We start from the raw sequence: 18,986 nt of genomic DNA, 5'->3' as shown, positions 1-18,986 counted from the left end.
AGGTTTTTTTCCTGGCCTGGTGCAAGGGTTACAAACGCATTCTCTAAGATCATTACATTACCTCAAATAGGCTAAGAAAGGCTTCCTTCTGATCAGCTCAGTGTTCTGTGTACTGTAGGAAATGAATAGCACGATTCACATAAATTTGCATTAATAATACTGAGTTCCTATCAAAGACTAAATTTAATCTACATTTCAAAAAAAATCAGTGTGGCCAACATTTCTTCTGATAGGTAACCTACTTGAGCATCAGCATTATGGCTGCTTGTATGTAGAAACTTCTTCAAGACTTGGGGTAAAAGCAAAAAGCTGTGAACCCATCTGAGGCAGCTGAGGTCCCATCCTCAAAATACACCTGGAGGATTTCTACATTGCCATGTGTTTTCACATCCCAGCTCAGCTGCTTCTGTTGGTACAAGAGCAAGTTTGTCATGTTCCCAGTGCAGAGCCAGCTCATACCCTTACAGAGCTATTCACCAAAAAAATCACAGGGTGGCTGGGTTTGGCAGGACCTTCTGGGTCCATCTGCTCCAACTCCTGCCTCACGTGGCCACCAGAGGAGGGTACCCAGGGCCACAGCCAGGCAGCTTCTGAAGATCACCAGGGAGGACATCCAATGGCCTCTGGGCAGCTTGCGCCATTGCACAGTGCTGTTTGTTCCAGCTGCCCTCTGCGCTAGCTAACAGATCCCACAACAGGCAGATGCTGTGAACCCCTGCTTGTTTTTGAATTTGGAATGTGGCAGGGTGATAACTCTGACAGCAATGGGATCTCCTCCCACTTCAGTTGCTCTGCATCCTGCAGAAAACACTTGTGGTGCAAGATGTATTGGGGGGGATCACATCAGCATGGAGACGTGGCTTGACTATCTGTTGCTCTACACCTTCTGTTCCAGGAAGCAAATGTATTTTCTGAGCTTGCACTGAGCCTTCAAGGAGTGGGACCATAGAACTGGTTGCACCTCAGTGCTGTAAGTTCACGGCTGGTTCAGCACTGGCAAGTTGCTCTTACTCAATTAGGGGGGGATGTGTAAGACAATCAATTGTGTGGCTTGTGTGTGGATAATGGGTACAACTAATATGCCTGAAATAGCAGCTGGCTTTCCAATAATGGGCTTCCCAAAGTGTGCTGAGTGTCATTAATGGTATTCATGTCTGCAGGTTGCTTGCCAGAAAAAGTAAGTAAATACATTTATCAGAAGTCAGCACAGACAAGCATCAAAATGAAGCATGCAGGAGAGGTATGTGAAAAAACTGTGTCCACCTTGGGAACTCCAGGGGCCAAACCAACGCTGTTCTGCATGGGATGCTTTCTGGAGTGGCAGCCGATGGGCTGCAAACAGGGAGCACACAACTGCTGGCAGCACAACCTGCCCTCTCAGAAGTTCGCTGCCTCTGCTCAGGCTGCATTCGGAGAACAGGAGCACCTCAGGAAAAATCAAAGTGGTGTTCTATATCTCTCTATATAGCCACTGAGGCTTACAGGCCATGCAACCTGAGATAGCACAGTGATGATGTGTTTGGTATAAATCCAAATCATTCTGGCAATGTTTCTCTGCCTCCACAGAGAGTGGTGCTTGCATAAAAGCCATGCTCAGGTTACCTGTAGCTCTTATCTTCACAAGGAAGTATTGTGAGTTACACCTGCTCTCTTTCTCTCGTTTTTCTTGTCTCTCCATGGAATATGCTTTGGATCATGAAAGACCATGGGAGAGAAAGGAAATATGTCTCTAAAATGGAAGCAGAATGTCATTCCACTACATGTAGTAACAGTAACATTTTCATTGGCCACTGTAAAACCAGAAATCTCTCCTTGTAATGCCTTCATCACTGAATGTGAAGAATGGCAGTCACTACAGTCAGGATTTGATGCCTACAGTTCGAGCTCTTCTTCAGTCCTTTCCCAAGCCCTTCCACATCCTGAGATGCCTCACAGCCCATTATTCCATGTGGGCTCATCCCAAGCTTTTCACAACCTGGTACGTTCTTCCCAAAACTGCACCCCTTTCATGCTGCATGTTTTCCTCCTCCCTGCAGAACAACTTGACAGTGTTAAAAGCCATGCCTGAAGAATGAAAGTTCTTGTGCCGACAGGAGATGTTCCAGGGCCTTCCTCCACATGAGTGTCAGAGCGCTATGCAGTGAGTGGGCACCAGGGCTGGGCTGTGACACCAAGACCGGCCACTAGTGGTACATCCCAAGGATTGATGCTGAGACCAATACCAACTTTTCTCTTTCATGATGCAGACAATGGGACAGAGCGCACCCTCAGCAGTTCTGCAGATACTGAAAGCCTGACCAAGTACAGCCCTGAGCAACCTGCTCAGGGTTTGAGCAGGGCGCTTGGACTGGATGATCTCCAGAGGTACCTTCTGCATGTGACTGAGGGTGTTTCCTGGAACAGGGCATATGCAAAAAAAGAGATGCAAAGCTGTTTGGCAAAGGGTGGAACTCACAACATAACGCACACTCTTTGCCCGAGATGGGAACGCCTGCAGAAGTTGTATATGAGGTCATTTATGGATTTTTCGTATTGTCAGTAATTTAAGCACGTTGGCAATATGGATATATTGGTTAAGGCCTAAAGTTACACCACAAATCATTAGGTACTTTCAGACACTTTTGCATGTTTTTCCTCTAAACCGTTTTAGTTGTCAGACGCCTTTTGCAAACAAGAAAGTTTTAAATAATTCCTTTTCTCAAAAAAAAAAACGCAACAAATCTCTTTTTAGAAAATACTCTGGTTATATTTAGACTTGAGTATCAGGACAAAAGGGCAGCAGTGAGTTGGACTGTTCGTGTCTGTGCAATTTGCTTTTTTCATCACATTGATAATTCTGCAGTCTTTTGCAACAGATTTACAAAACTCATTTATATGCAAACAATGCAGTTATAAGGACTAATTGGAGTATTTTATTTTAGCAGTACATGACAAACAAAATTTGGAACTTAGGCACCACTACCAGTCCAGAGTTTAAAGCCTAAGCATGCAAGGAAATGGTGTCTCTGGTTTTGGGGTAGGTCGCAGAACCAGAACAAGGAAAGCAGCAGCAGCAGGGAGCCTGCCGTCCCTCTGGTTTGTGTCTGCTTGGCACAAGGATGTTGGCATGACCAAGGCTCTACAGATTATCTTCTGCTAACTGTAAGCTGGATCTGCTTGTTCAAGGATCTGAGATCCTTACAAATGTTGGTTAAGTGTCTCTTCCAAAGGAAATGGAGAAAGTCTTCCCGCCTTCTCGAAACATGAAATGGCCTGATGGCTAAATCCAAAGGCGTGTTGGTACATAACAGTTAGAACATATATTTCTAAAACCACCAGTACATCCTAACTTTCTGTTCACTTGGCAGGCTGCACCTACCAAAACTCACCTACAACCACTGGAGCACCTACATTTCTGATGCTGAGCATACATAGAATTGCTGCCAACTTGCCTAAGCTGACTGTGTGAGTGCCTTCCTGCTTCTTCACCCAGCCTGGGATGCACAGACAGGTGACCAGTGCCTCCCAGGAGGCCCATCTCCACAGGCTTCCTCCTTTCCTGATGATCTCTGCCGCTGTGCCAAAGTGCTGGGGCCACAAAAGGGGCGAGCAGAAGGAAATGTCCTCTGGGCTGTGTAGGGAGAGAGGAACCTCCCCAGGGAGGCTGGCAGCAAATGGCTGCAGGGCTGCAGCAGAGTGCCCTTCTGATTTTTCGTTAATATTTGCTATGAAAAGTGTTAAAATGCATCTGAAAAATCAATTGTTGGTATGCTCTGTCTCATCTCTGAACTTTTTGAACCGATGCTCTGTAATGTGACAAGTAGCTTTCAAGATAAGGCACCTTTTACATAAATGGAAAATAAAGGAAGAGAAATACAGCGTGATGCTGTACAGGGTGCAGATCCGTTCTGCCCAGCACTTGGCTCTGGAGAGATTAGTATCACATTTTAATGAAACTACATCACATTTAATGTGACTTGTATGCATTAACGCAACCCTCAGCAGGAATGTGTCAATCTCAGAGGTGCAATGGGGGACTTAAAAGGGTCAGAACTCAGCAGCTGTCCTTCCGCATGGCACAGGAGATGCTGCGGGACCACCAAGGATACTGCATTGAGCTCAGACATCTTTCACCTGTTCTGAACAATGTGGATGTTTCTGGGGCTTGGATGACCAGAAAACCTGCAAAAGCTGCAATCTCTTGCTGTTAACAAGTAAAATAAAATGGAATCTCCTCTTTAGAATGCTCCACTGAATAAAACCTTTCCTTGGGAATACTACACATCTTCTGCTGTGTAATTCCAAGGTGCTTTCACATGTGCTTCAGACGACCTCCATGCTGTAGTACCAAGCAAGAAGGAAGGATATCTCCTTGAAAATCAAGATTCAATTCATTTCAAATTCTCTGAGGGAAAAAGCTGTGGGCAGAAGAGTTTATATGCTACGGGTGTGAGGTGTTCACCATGAAATGCACATCTAAATCAGGTGACCACTTTCTTCCATTGCTAGCACCGGGATACACAGAAGCAGTTGCTCAGTGTGAAACAGCTCATGTGAGTAACAGAATGCAATTAAATTAACTGGAGTCAGGCACCCATGCCAGCTTTTCCTGTAGCACAGAAATGGGAATTACAGAGTGTCGTTGCTTAAAAGGATTTCTAAGTAAGGTCTTGCATGAGAGCAGCATATATATTCCACGCGGTGATGCAAATATGTAGTGTGCCTATTCCTGAAAAGCCAGCAGCGGTTAGAAAAATAAATAAATAAATAATAAATAGGGTTTATCCCTCATTTTGAGACACATTTCTGGAGCAAATCTAAAACGGCAGCTGTGATTTCATGACTCCCGCAGGACCCTGGAGAATCCCACATTTGGTCCTGGAGGGTTTTTACTCACTTTAAAAGTGATGGTGATATATTAAAAAAAAATAACTAAAAAAATGTCTTACTGTCCATTTTCATGGTGAGTAGGGCCATCTATTACTTTATTCCTCTGACCTGCGGTTTTGTAGAACTCCAGTGCTGGCCAAAAGTCAACTGGAAGACCAGAAATGCAGTGTTAGGGCTCAGTGTCGGTGGTTTTATTCACCCCTAATGGAAAGGTGAGGAGTAATAGCTGGGCATCAGAGGCAGGGGTTAAGATTTAGGACATGGATGACACACGATCATCTCAAGTTTTATTTCATTCCATAAGACTTTAAAGCCCAAGAAATGGCATAGGTTAGGAGAGTAAGTGTCAGAGCACATTTTTAAAATCAGCAATACAGCTTCTAAAGCAGTGCCCTGCAAACCATCTCCTTGCTTGTGCGCGCTCCAGAAACACATGGGACCACTTTCAGCAGCACGTCCATGTGCAGGTGCTGCCTGTGCTGGGCTGAAGCTGGGCCCTGCTCCCTTCACACCGCCTCTGGCAATGCTGCAGTGCCTGCATGCCCCAGGGCATCTCCTGGGAGTGTGGTCCTGCGAGCATGGCTCTGGCTGGGGACCTCTGCTGTAGAGCGCTGAGATATCCACATGCACACTCACGTGCACAGTCATCTTTCTGACAAGAAAAATGACGTTATTTAAGATGAAAGGAAGGAGAATGTTACCGTAAGCATGTCTCTTCTTGAAGAAAGGATGCAAGACTATGGTTGAAGGATGCAGTAAATCTAAATTTAGCACCAGCAGCAATGAAACAAAAATACTAACATGGCAAATCAGGCAAAAACAGCCTGCTGGGGCTAAGTCATTAAAACATGTTTTGGTTCGTCGCTTTCATAGAATCATAGAATCACATAGGCTTGAAAAGACCACTGAGATCATCTAGCCCAATCACCAGCCTACCTCCACCATGCCCGCTAACTGTGACTCTCAGTGCCACATCTCCATGGTTCTTGAACACCTCCAAGGACAGTGACTCAACCACCCCCTGGGGCAGCCTGTGCCGATGCATCATCGCTTATCCTGAGAAGACGTTATTCCTAAGATCCAACCTGAATGTCTCTACATTATGCCACTGATGCTTTTGGTTTTGGACAGGTGCCACCTGGCCCTCTCACAGCCAAAAAAATAAGCAGCTCTTTGCTGCACTCTCCAGCACAGCACTGCTCGTGGGGAACTGCACACAAATGAGGGTGAGCTGCTGCTGCCACGCTGGTAGGGCTTTAATCAAGGGCGCTGGTGAGGCTGCACCTCAAGTACCTTGTTCAGCTTTGGGCCCCTCACTACAAGAAAGGCACTGGAGTCTTAAGAGTGTGTCCGGAGAAAGCGAGCCAAGCTGTGAAGGGTTTGGAGCATAAGTCCAGATGATCTTAGTGGTCTTTTCCAACCTTCACGATCCTGTGATTCCAAGGGGTGTTTGTGGTATCAAGGAGCACGTCCTGCTTGAGGGATGGGCACCAAGTCAATGCAGAAAAATGCCCTGTCAGGAAACTCATTATGTTGACAGCAGAAGTTAAAGCTGGGAAAGCCTTTACATCAAGATGAAGGACTCATGAATGGCTGTGAGACAGTGTAAAATTGCATAATTTCTATAAATGGGAGATCACTGCAAAAAAGAATCCCAGCATAACTGCTAGGTAGAGGGAAGCAGATACAGCCATCCACCCCCAGAAGTGCCTTGGAAAAAAATAATAACGAGGCATCACATTGCTATCGTTATTTTAGAGTAAAAGTCAAACCCGACACTCCATAGGGTTGGTTTCTTTTAATAATTATTACTTTGTTTTTGGTAAAATATGAGTGGAACATTTAATAGCTATAGCGCTGGTCTGCTCTTAGGTCACGGCTGTGTAGGAACCATTTCGGTGGTGAGATCTGAGGCCTTTAGGTCAGGAGGCTGAGAGGAGCGGGCTGCTGCAAGGACTGGTGCAGGACAGAGCCTCCCTTCTCTTTGGGGCCGGTCCCGCTCCGTGGCGTCCCGCACGCTTTTACCCTTCGTTTCCACGTGTGAAGAGACAAACCACGATGCAGGGCACGGCGTGAGCCCCCCTGTACGGAGTTAACAGGGCCGAGGCGAGGGGCCAGGCAGGGCACGGGGCACCCGGCATTTTGGGAGCCCCGAGAGCGGCGGGTTGAGGCCCCGCGGTCCCTTCAACAAGTGACAAGATGGAGCAGCGTTCCGACCCCGCCCGGCGGGGCCCAGCCGGACGCCCCCGGCCCAGCGGGGCGGGGCTGCGGGGCAGAGGCCGCGGTGCGGAGCCGCCCGCCCGGCGCTGAACGGCTCTCCGCGGCCCGGCCGGCACCTGGCGGCGCCCGCCCCGCCCCACCTGACGGGGCAGCTCCGCGGCGCCCTCCATTGCGCAGCCGACCGCCGAGGCCGGCGTCCCTCCGCGCCTCCCCCTCCCACAATCCCTCCTCCGCTCGCCCCTCGCCTGTCCCCGGCTGAACCGGGGGGAGCCCGCCCCGCTCTCGGCGTCCCTCAGGCTCCGCCGCCTCCCCTCCCCCCCGCGAGGCCGCCGCCCCTCCGCGCTGCCCGCCCGAGCCCCGCTTCCCCCCGCCTCCCGCCGCCCAGCGCGGGTCGCCGCCGCGCCCTGCCATGAGCGCCCCGCCGCACTGAGCAGCACGCGCGGAGCCATGCCGGGCTGGAAGAAGAACATCCCCATCTGCCTGCAAGCCGAGCAGGAGCGAGGTGAGCGCTCGGGGAAAGAGAAGAAGGGAGGAGGGCGGGTGGGGGGCTGCTGCTGCTGTACCGGCGGTGCCCGCTCCCGGCACTGGATGGGCGGCCCCGCGCCTCCCGCGGGCTCGGCGGCGGCGGAAGGAGAGCTGCGCCGGGGGCGGTGGCGGCGGCGGCGGGGGGTCGGGGCTGCGTGGGCGCCGCGCCGAGCCGCCCCGCTCCGCTGGTGGCAACTAACTTTTGTCTGCCGCCGGCCCCGAGCCGGGCTCCTGCGTGAGCCGCGACACTTCGTGCAACTTCCCGGCGTGGGGCAGCGACCCCCGCCCACCCCCGTGGAGCGGCGCCCGGGCGCGGTGGGCTCCTCGCCTCTGCTTTCGGGGAAAGGGGCCGTGCCTTCCGCGCATCCCCACGCGCTGCCGGGGGTCCTCCTGAGCTGCCCACGGACAGGCGGCGGCCGAGGGACAGTTTCGGGTCTCCCAGCCCTGGCTGCGTGTTCCTGGGCACTGTTCAGTGTGTTCTGTTTGCGGGAACAAAACGGGGACTCGGTCCTCCCCACAAAGAAAGCTTCTACCTCCGGAGGTTATCATGGCTCTGCCTTAGGGTCTGTGTAAGTCAGAGGGAAAAGGGTCGGTGCATCTACGTTTGGGAACTTCCAGGTCTGCCCATCCTCTTCCACCTGCTTCAGACCCTCACGTTCCATGGCAGCGTGCGAAGCCGTGAAGTAGGACAGTCATTTTATGCCTGCTGCCTTATTGGAGAGAAAGATGTCCTGCTAGGAACAGAAATTGACCAAAAAAAAGAGGAGGTTTGGTTTGCTCCGCGAAAGTGGTGTGTTCCTGTGCTGGAGGTGGACTGCCTCGGAGCAGTGCCCTGCTCCTTGCTGTAATTCCTGCCTTAAGGGGCGGCTGCTGGCAAACATATGACGTAATCAAAATAGTAAGTGAGGTGGGAGCAGGTATCTCGCCTGTGAGAAGCTGTTTTGTCTCTCTCCTTAGAAAATGTGGTCACTACTGAAATGTGAGGTTGAATGTCTTCACGTCAGGAATGTCTGTGCAGCTGGGGAATCGCAGCAGTAGGATAGAAGACAGTTGTCAGAATGTATCAGATGCTTTTACAGATGGGGAAACTTTAAAGAGGGTCTAATCTGTGCACGTCAGAGATGGGGAAGATTTTCTCCTTTCATTCCGCATAAAGGATGTGTCGTGAGCTGTGCCATGCAGGCTCATCTTTGCTGGAAGCAAGCAGTGGTCAAGGCTTTGATGGGTCTAATGCTGGCCAGAACACCGATTTGTTAACCATTCCTGTCTGTTAATATGCTTATTTAATCTTTCCTTTTCAGTTTGGAGGTGGATAGGTTTATATTACAATAACATTAGCACTGTGATGCTTCTCGTGGCTCTGTTTCCACTGTGTAAATAAAAGAGCTCTTCTGCACCTGAAGTAAATGATTACTTACTGAAGTGTGTTTCATTGCATGTTGCTGTAGTTTAGCTAATCATTGAGCAGAGCTCCAGTTACGGGAACTCTTCTTCTTTAGACTAAAAAATATATCTATATGTATATATATAATGGTCCAAATTGTTAATCAGCACTGAAGTTAACTGTCCTTGGGCATAAAGGATAGATGAAATAAAGCTTTCAAACTGGCCAGAAAAATGGCCAGCGCAGTAATGAATTGAAGGTGTATCTTTAGCTAATGTAGAAGTTTAGCATGGCATGGAGTTAAAAGGCAATTACAGATACGGTTAAATTCTGGTTCAGAGCCAGTTGTGCTAACATCCCCCTCTGCTGTTTCTGGAAAATATTTCCATTCCGATGCTCTGCAGAGCACTTGACTTGCGTTGTGTTATCAGGGACTTTTGTGAATGTCAGCGCCGTTGTTTTGAACAACCGTTGCATCCATCTTTCAATATTCTGTGATTTATGGATGGAATAGCACTGGATATAAAAGGCATACAGTTTACGTTGTCGCATAGTTTACACACACAGTTTACAATGTCGCATAGAAGCACGGTGGTATATGGGATATGAAGTATCCATTTATCTGTCCCAGGTTCTGGTGGATATTGAATAATAATACATACACAGAATACTTTTATCCCTTCAGTGCAAGGAGCTCGTCTGCACTGTACCCTGCAGATGCCAGTAGGACAGTGGCAGTACTTTGGCTGTGTGACAGCCCAGCACCCCTTTGTCAGCTCATGGCAGAGATCAAAAGGGGTAAACTAGTAAGTAGTTTAATAATCCTGGTTCATCTGTGTCTCTTCTGCTGCTCTCCTCTTCAGTCTCAGCTATATTGTATCCCCTGTCCACATACATTTTCTCTGTCATAACAGCGTTAGTGCACAGCCTTAATTTCAAGTGCAGGTCTAGATATTGTAGCAGCAGGTTGAAACCAGGAAAGGAGAGGATGCTGGAAGTGGTGTGAGAAGGGGCGAAGGAGAGGTTGGCTGGTGGTGCGACTGAGTTGTACTGGCCATCTTCCCCAGACACTTCATCAGAATCCACTGTCCTCCTTTCAGCCCTATCTTGGCAGCTATGCTTGCTGTACATGTGTCCATATAGAGCTGCATGTGCACCTGTCCCTGCCTGTGGGAATGAGAATAGTGCTGAGCACTGAAATGTGGGGCTGAGAGGTGGGTGGCTTTACTAGAGCGGATGTGGGGGTTGTGTGGAGACCTGAGAGTCAGGTGTATCCCCATGGTGCTGTGGAATGGGAAGCTCCCTTGGTGCTGATGTTTTGTCTCCATCCAAACCAACACAGCATTGCTTTGGGAATGTTTCGGATGGCTACTGTGTCACATAGTGTGTCAGAAACGTGACAGGGGCGCTGCTGCAGCTGCATGTTGCTCAACAAAATGTCTATAAAACTTCATTATTTTTATAGGAAGAGCTGTCAGGATATCGGATACAATGATGCCACTGCATGGGCGTGCTGGGTGTGCTGTGAGCAGGGTTATTGTAGCGTATCACTATCCTTGTTTGCCCCTTGCTTCAGAGCTTCTCTTCTGCGTTGAATGCTTGCCTCAAAACGTCCTTTGCTCAGCCCTTCGTTGTAGTTCCTTCAAGCCCTGCGCTGAAATGGAGCTTATCCAAAGACTTGACCAAACAAGAATTTTGCTAATGGAAATTGGCCGGTTGTCCTAAAATGGTCTAACACAGAAGCGGTCAGCGCTGTTAATTCACCTTGGCAAACATCGACACCCTGATGAGTGAAGGAGAACAACGCGGCATGTGCCACCCCCATACTCTGCGTCTCTCAACAAATGGCGCAGTATCATTTCTTTTTGTGTTTGACGCCAATCTAATCCTGTTATAAACCACCTGAAACGCTCCTTGAGGTGACATCTGAGCAAATACTTTGAGAAGAAAAATGTTCCCAGAGTTAATTTTGCTCATTATCCCTCCCAGTCAAGTTAAATGAAGGTATTTTATGGAACTCCTGATTCAACCTTATAGCTGATCAAGTTTGACGGGAGTACAGAAAGTAAGATTTGCATATTTTGTGTTTTCACCGAGGGGCTGCTTGGGATCCCTTAATGTACGTGGTTATTAATTATAAGAATGCATCTAAGTTATATACTTTGATCTTGACGATAAAACCAGGTTATTATTATTATTTAAATCTAGTATGCCCTCCGTAGATGTTCTGCTTCTGTTCTCAGCACAGTAGCCTGGTTATTTTGAGGATGAAGGAAAGACTACATTTTTTATTCTCCTGCTCATCCATTTATCCCTCTTAATTTCTTTTGGCCAGGGAAATAAATTGAAATCTAGGAAACATTTTAAAACCCTGCACTCAAGGATTAAAGAATACACATTACTTTGTGAATCTTGCCTCAAATACAAAACCAGTGTGTTTCTCATGGAAGATGTTGTGACAACGCATGTCTGTCTCTGAGCTCGCTGCTCTGCGAGCTTGTCTGCTTATTTTAAACTGGGAGAGAATCATTTTCTCAGATAAGTGAGAGATACTGTCCCATTATTAGACTTAATTGTGTTATTGAGGCTTAGCGACTTACATCCGATCAAATGAGGCAGCTTTAGCAGGGAATATGCTTCATGCTCTTCCTGGATGCAAGTTAAGAAATATTAGCTTATGTTTCAATGCAAAAGGATGAGGATAGTTGTGCACTGTCTGTAAGCTGAGGCCTAATAAGGTAAGAGGAATCTCATCCTTCTTGGGCCTAAGTGAGACCTCAGAAGCTGAAGAAAGCAAGCTGAAGACCTGGTGCTTGCAGTTGGGATGTTGGGAAAATTGGGTCTGGAAACCTTGTTCAAAGGCTTTCTGTGTTTCTTTATCGGTTGTCTCATATGTGTGCCCTGGGTTTATGCGGGAAGATTTTGGCAGCTGATGCCTGCAGGGGTGCCCTCTGAGCAGAGCCCGGCACTGCCCCACATCAGATCAGAGCAGCTACAGCCGCTCCAACCCGACCCTGCCGCGGCAGGAGCCGAGCTCTGAGCGGCGCTGGGTGTGCTAAGAGAGAGCAGGATGAAGGAACGGAATAACTGCTGTGCAACAGCAGCTGGGGGAGAGGAGAGGGATGCGAGACACAGCCCTGCAGGCACCGAGGTGAGGGCAGGCGGAGCTCCGGGCTGATCCCCGCTTGCGGCCGCGGAGGAGCCCGCGGGGCAGCAGTGGATGCTGCCTGAAGGCCGCAGCTTGTGGATACCCGGCAGCAGCGGGCCGGGCCGGAGCTGCAGCCCCGTGAGGAGGGGCCCGTGGTGGGGCAGGAAGGCTGGGGAGCTGCCGCACGTGTGGACCCGTGTGGGGCAGTGCTTGAAGGGAGGGCCCCGCGGTACAGAACCTTGCTGGAGCAGCGCTGGGAGAGCTGCAGCCTGTGGGAAACACACGCAGGGTCGGTTCGGGAAGGGTGGCATCCCGTGAGGGGGGCTGTGTGGAGCATGGGGCAGAGACCATGGAGGATACGAAGTGCCGACTACAGCCAGTGCTCGCTGTTCCCCTGCAGTGCTTGAGGGGAGGCAAAGTAGAGGTAGATGAGGGAAAGTTTTTAGCTTGCTTTTAGTTCTCAGTGCTCTGTCAAGTTGTGAACAGGAAACAAGTTGCATTAATCTTGTGCTGAGCCTGTTTCATCTGTGACAATAGTTGGTGAGCGATGTTTCTGTCCTTACCCTTGAGCCCTCTTCCACCATGTTTTCTCACCCCTTTCCTTTGAGGAGGGGCAGTGGGAGTGATGTGTTGGAGCTCATCTGCCCATGAGGGTGAGACCACCGCAATGTGTCACGTGCTTCCCAAAAAGTCAAGTCAGAAGTCAAATGAATCTTGCACAGCTGGTCTTTCTTCACTTGATAGCCTGAACAGTGAGGAAGGTCACTTACTGCTCTGGCTGAATAGGATAAGGTGACACTCAGCATGCAGAGGACGCAGGCGCTGAGTTGACTTCTTCATTCCTTCTCATAACCAGCTGGGTCCAAGACACAGGGATGAGAAAGAGGCAGTGATTGCTCCCCTGTGTCCTTTCAGCATGAAAGGAATGGAGAATAAGCAAAAACCGTTTATATCTCTGGTGATCTGCACCGTCACATTAACAGCATTTTATGATCTGAAGTGTTAAAATAATTCACTAACTTTCAGAATGTTCATGAAGATGCGGTCTTTCCTGACTTTCCTGACCATCTACTGTGTCTGGATCATAAGCAGGTTTTTCCTCATACAGAAAAAAAAGATGTGATATACTGGCTGCATTTTTTCTTTTTCTATTTCTTACTTTCTTTTTTTTCACAAGAGCAAAACAGTTTTTGCTCATGTTCATTAAAAATGGACAATTAGATTCGGTCTGGGAATTTGCTAGCAATGAATAATGATTTATTGATGTGGCAGCAAACGCTCCAGCTTCTCTCAAAGAACAGCAACGTGTACAATTGGAAGCACTAACAATATTTGTCGATAATGGGCACAGTTGCTTTTGCAGGTGTCTGAGAGCTGTAAAGAGCATCAGCTCTAAGCACAAGTTCTTGATGAAAGAATTTCCTGTGCACTTGTACTTCACAGGGAAGCGTAACCTAAAGCACGGTTTGTGTTCCCTCAGTAATTCAGAAGCAGACAACTTTTCTTGAATCTCAGCAAATACCTACAGAGCTCCACTGCTGTTTGTTTGTTTTGTATATCATTCAGAACTGACTGAGCTACCAATGCTCATGGTTCGCCATGAGGAACAGTCAAGGCTGTGTTACTCGTGTGGCTGCAGTAGGCATGCCTCGATGGTCCACATTCCCCAGATTGCTTGTATCTGATCCCTGTTTAATCCTGCTAGCGCCTACAGGAGAAAAAAAAAAGACACTGAGTCAGCACAGGTTCTTATGATCATGCCTGTGAAATTCAGTGTTGTTTGAATGTTCTTCCTAAGTCATTTGTATTTATGTCCATTGAAATGTCAGAGCACCATCTGTCCTGACTGTGCAAAAACAGACTAATGAGATGTGCCAGCATCCTGTGTGAGGACGGTTGGGATCGCCTGCTCAGTATTTAAGTTTGGCAAGTTGAGTGTGCTGCCCTGTGAAATTCACTTGTGTTGGATTATGTTGGTACCATTTATGTTGGATGCAAATAATCTTGATTACTGTGTCACCTTACTGTTTTTTTCCTTTCTCTTTCTGTTGGCACAAGCTGTACTGAGTAGCTGGGCAACACAGACTGTTCTGGCTTGTCCTATAGCGCGGGCAGCCAGGTTTTATGGCTCTGAATTAAGCTGATGAGCTAATGCTTTTTAAAAAGTCATTTTTGGTGCTATTTCTGCTTTTTCACTAATTCTACATTACCAGTTAGGCGCACTGTGGTGCAAAATTCTTTGCTTATTGTTTATAATATTGTATGAGGACGTTAGAATGAAGGAGACTGGTGATATTTCATATGGAATGTTGTTCCCTTTTTTACTTTGAAAATTACTGCAGGAATTGAGAAGGACAGGCACGCAGCCTTCCAGTACTTGAAGGGAGCATATAAACAGGAAGGGAAACAGCTGTTTATGAGTGTGGATAGTGACAGGATGAGGGGGAATGGTTTTAAACTGAGACGGGGGAGGTTTAGGTTAGATATTAGGGGGAAGTTTTTCACACCAGAGGGTGGTGACGCACTGGAACAGGTTGCCCAAGGAGGTTGTGGATGCCCCAGCCCTGGAGGCATTCAAGGCCAGGCTGGATGTGGCTCTGGGCAGCCTGGGCTGGTGGTTGGTGACCCTGCACATAGCAGGGGGGTTGAGAGAAGATGATCATTATGGTCCTTGTCAACCCAGGCCATTCTTTGATTCTGTGACTTAACCTCCATCTGTTTTGTGCAGGGCAGCAACACTCTTTCATTTCTTACTGAAAATCACCATTGTGAAGATTCTGCTACTGTGCAGGAAAAGCTGCAGAGAATATTTTAATAGTGTTACTTCCCACGTATTGGGATCCCACAGACATTATGGAGTTGTCTCACTGAAGTTTGGCTCTTAAAATAGCATAATTGACTCTGCAGAAAACTCTTACCATTGGGTCAGGGAGCTGCACTATGCAGTGCAGCGCTTTCTTCCTTAAGAAGCTTTTATGCTAGGTGAAAGTACAGCGAGGTAGGATGTTTCTGTCCCCACACTCTGAAGCGTGAATTAAAGCGAATGCACACGTTTAACATAGTGAGGAAGAACATAATGGTGATGGGAGCATGTGAGCAAATGATCCTTATGGGTCCCTTCCAATTCGGGACATTCTGTGATTCTGTGAAATCATAAATGGAAAACTTATTGCTGAACTTTTTTCTTTCTGTGCAAGCAAGACGGAAATACTGTCAGGTGTTCTGCAGTTGCCTGCAGTGGCATCCTGGTATTGCATATTCTGAAGCTTGCCTGGCCTCTTCCACAACTGGAGAATGCTTATAAGAATATGGTGGGTTTTTTTTGTTATTGTTGTTTCTTTTCTTTTTCAAGCAAGCAAATGGATAACAGTAGCTGGTCCAGCAACAGCTACTACCGGTGTGCAAATCCTTCTACAGTGGTTGATAATGCATGTGGGATAACGTAGTCAGCAAGAAGGAAGGTGCATTGGGTCCCTGTGAGCGGTGACTGTTGTGGCTCAGAGCAGCGGTGTTTCAGGGTTTGCTAGTGGGAGGGCTCATGGAAAACTTCTATGACCACCCGAGTAACACACCTGTAGACTTCTTAGATTATATTTTTCTATTTGCATTATTGTCTCTGGTCTGAATACAGTGTCCTTTGTACTGTTGGAAAGATGAGCTTACAGCGCTGCTTTTGTCTTTCACTACTGCTGCTAGCTCCCATTCACCAAAGATCAGTGATGAGATCAGAGCTGCCAGAGGTGTGTTTTGGCATCTGATCTAGGCCAGGATGGTTTCAATAAGTGAATTGCATCAAGCTCCTGACTACCCCTTGCAATCTCCTAGCTGATCTCTAAAACATTGCTAACTGGCGGAATGTTTTCCCCTCCTGTGCTCCTATCATTATGCCAGTATTGGGACCTAACTCTGAGACAAGGCTGTAGAGGAATTAACAGACCAGTGTGCTATTCAGATAAATAAATAAATAAAAATAAGTTCAATGACAAACAATGAAGCATTTGTGTTGTTTTTGAGATAGGAGTGGGTTATTTATACAACTGCTGGGCAGAAACTACAGTGGTAGTCACACAGAGAATACTCTGGGGAGGGAAATTCAGTGCCTGCAGAACGGATGAGACTGCTGTATTCTGGAGGTTAATTTACTTGTGCCAGCAAATGTACTGAGTCCTTGTCTTTGCTAGTAGAGGCCGTTTATTAGTCCAAGGTCTCTTCTGAAAAGTTAGGGAAAGCTGCTGCCCAAAAATATGTCGCCTTATTCGTGTGTATTTCTGCCAGCTTTATTCTTTCCTATTTTTATGTTTCTGGTGTTTTTGTAACCATCGTACTGTTTGTGAATGCGGTGAGATTTGGACGTAACCAATGTTAAAGTTTCCTGTTTTGTGAGGAATATGCCTGTAAGTTATTCAACGGTTTTACTTCTGATTAATCTTTCCAAACCAAATGAACAGTAGGTGAGACATAGGCTTTAACCAAGTTTTGGTGTAGAGTTTCTACATATATCGTATATTTGGTAGCTCCAATGAAAGAATCCCCTCTCTTACAGAAACATATTCTGAAATGCTAATTTGCAATGCTTTTAACTTTACCTCTTACTAGGGCTGCTTGCAAAATGTGAAGGAGCCTGATAAAGTTGCTGGATTTGCATGTTATAAGTGAAGCAGTTGATGAAATGCTTTGAGCTGGGGTGCGTGCCTCTGTATGGAGAGGGGAGGGAGGTCTGTGGGCATAAAAACCAATATGGATGACAAAGGCTAATTCAGGAGTTTTATAGTTGTAGCTCTTGTAAGTCAATAACTTACTGGACTCAGAGATACTGTTAGTAGCAAAAAGCCCAAACCAACCCTGTCGTCACGCTTCAAGCACACGGCTGGTGAGTTTTCTTGTGTGTGACCTGATTAAACTAATACATTTTGTAACTCAACTTTCATTCTCCATTTATTTGAACATTATTTGGTTTTAGCGTTCCCAGGGTTTTCTGTCATTACTAATGTTGGGAAAAATGATGCACTGATTCTGGCTTCTCTTCTGGTCTCTTCTCTTTCCTGTGCCTTATTTGAATGCACTAAAGATATTTGAAATTTCTCATCTGCCTGAGTGGTCCGTAAATTTAGGCATGCACCCATAGCTGCGTTTGTTTAAAGAAACAAGACGTTAAAAACAAAGATCCCAATGGGAATGCTATATATTGTATCAGCTCATCATTCTGCTTAGGTACATTTTAGATGTGTTCACTGCTATTTGTTTAAATATTTAGTGAGAACTGATTCATGCCTTTTAGAAGACTTAAATACGAAAAGAGCCTTAATTTTCAGATGAATTACCCTCTGCCATTCAATATAAATTTTTCAAACCAAGTAAAAAGAAGGTTCAGCTGCTGGCCCTGTATTATGTTTTCTGCTTTTGACGAAGAGCAGAGCGATAGGCAAGCTGTGACTTGTACTCCTTTACACATATTGCTTTTTTGTCAAGTAATTTGAGGCATTTTAAAGAGCAGCCTCTTAGTATCTTATGGTGACCTCCTTGGGAAGGTGGGTAAATATAGGAAACATCCTCAAAGTTGATTTATGGAGTTCCAGGTCATCTGAAAAAAAAACTTTTCTTAATACTTTGTTTTTCCCAGCTCATAATGTACATTAGACGAGTTTGGACATTTCCTTCTTCTTCCATCCCTCGTTGTTATTGTTGTGTTGTTTGACATGGTTTCATTCAGCGTGTTTATGTGGAACTTTTGAATGTTCTAATTGCAAACTCTGGATTTTGTGCAGTTGTGTGAATGCTTTTTTATATTGCCTTGATCGTTTCTGTGCAGTTATGATGTGCGGGGTTGTAAAGCTACACGCGTTTCAGGGTTTGCAATGTCAAAGATACGCATTTCGATTGCATTTATAAGACATCCTCTGTGGTGCACTCTATGGATGAAGGAGCATAGGTGAAGTTCTGTTCCTGAAATTCTCAAGCTGTGTTTTGTGATAGTATTTTGCTTCAATAGCACGCCAAGGACTACAAGGAAAACAAAAATTTGTCATGAACTGGTGATTTGTCAGAGAGATGTTTATCATCAGAGTAGGCACATAGAAGGACTGAGTGAGTCAGTAATCTGGCCTGCACAAACTCCTTCATCCAGCAAAGAATTTAAAAATACATGTTTTTCTGGATTAGATCACAGCGCTTGGGAAAGTACTAGGCTCTAACTGTTTGAATGGGGGATGCACACGGAGCCAATTCATTTGATGCCAATCTTAGAACGATCGTTAAGTCGAGGCCACTGAAACCTTTGCCAGTTGAGTGGATGATACTTGAGAATGGATAATCCTTTTGAAGTCAAAGTGCTTAAATTTAGGCTCATAAGTTATATGCTTAACTGGATCAAAGGCTAATTATATAAAGAAACTCTTTATTTTGTTTAATTAAAGATCATTCTTGCGATACTAATGCCTGTATCTGTTTTGTGGGAGAAAGAGCCAGGGAAGAGATATATAAGGTCATAATTTTTCTCTTTTTGATTCAAAGTGTTTTTTCCTGTTGAATATGTAACATATGTATTTCTTTAGTGGTATTCCTTTGCTTATTTTTCGTATTTGTTGGAAGTGAAGTTAAATGTGTTTAACAATAGCATACTTTCTTCTTTTCTTTATGGTGGAAAAACACGTTTTCCGTTCATTGTAAGGTGTTTCATCGTGAATACAATAGGCAAGAAGGTATGCTCAGAGCCAGCAGCTCTACCACCCAAAGTGGCACGTGCTATTGATGAGAACAGCTCTGAGATCCAAGTGTGTTTTTGGAGTTGCCTGATTCATTATCACAGAAAGGCTGTTATGTACCAGAAAAGGAGGAAGAATC

At 46.5% G+C, this 18,986-nt stretch overlaps 1 protein-coding gene across 5 annotated transcripts in view; it reads left to right on the top strand.

Moving 5' to 3' along the window:
- Positions 1 to 7,450: 7,450 nt before the first annotated feature.
- The window catches only part of GRIP1 (glutamate receptor interacting protein 1), a 297,390-nt gene continuing 285,854 nt past the window's right edge, over positions 7,451 to 18,986 (top strand). For 4 of the 5 annotated variants that reach the window (XM_072327180.1, XM_072327202.1, XM_072327124.1 and 1 more), the window contains exon 1: positions 7,451 to 7,591. In XM_072327180.1, coding sequence (XP_072183281.1) covers positions 7,537 to 7,591 — 55 coding nt within the window. In that variant the 5' untranslated portion in view covers positions 7,451 to 7,536. The remainder of the gene's footprint in view (positions 7,592 to 18,986) is intronic. The other variant, XM_072327157.1, reaches the window with a different exon arrangement.

Source organism: Excalfactoria chinensis, chromosome 1 (genome assembly GCF_039878825.1).
Source record: "Excalfactoria chinensis isolate bCotChi1 chromosome 1, bCotChi1.hap2, whole genome shotgun sequence".
NCBI lineage: Eukaryota > Metazoa > Chordata > Aves > Galliformes > Phasianidae > Excalfactoria > Excalfactoria chinensis.
This window is presented reverse-complemented; position numbering and strand designations above follow the sequence as displayed.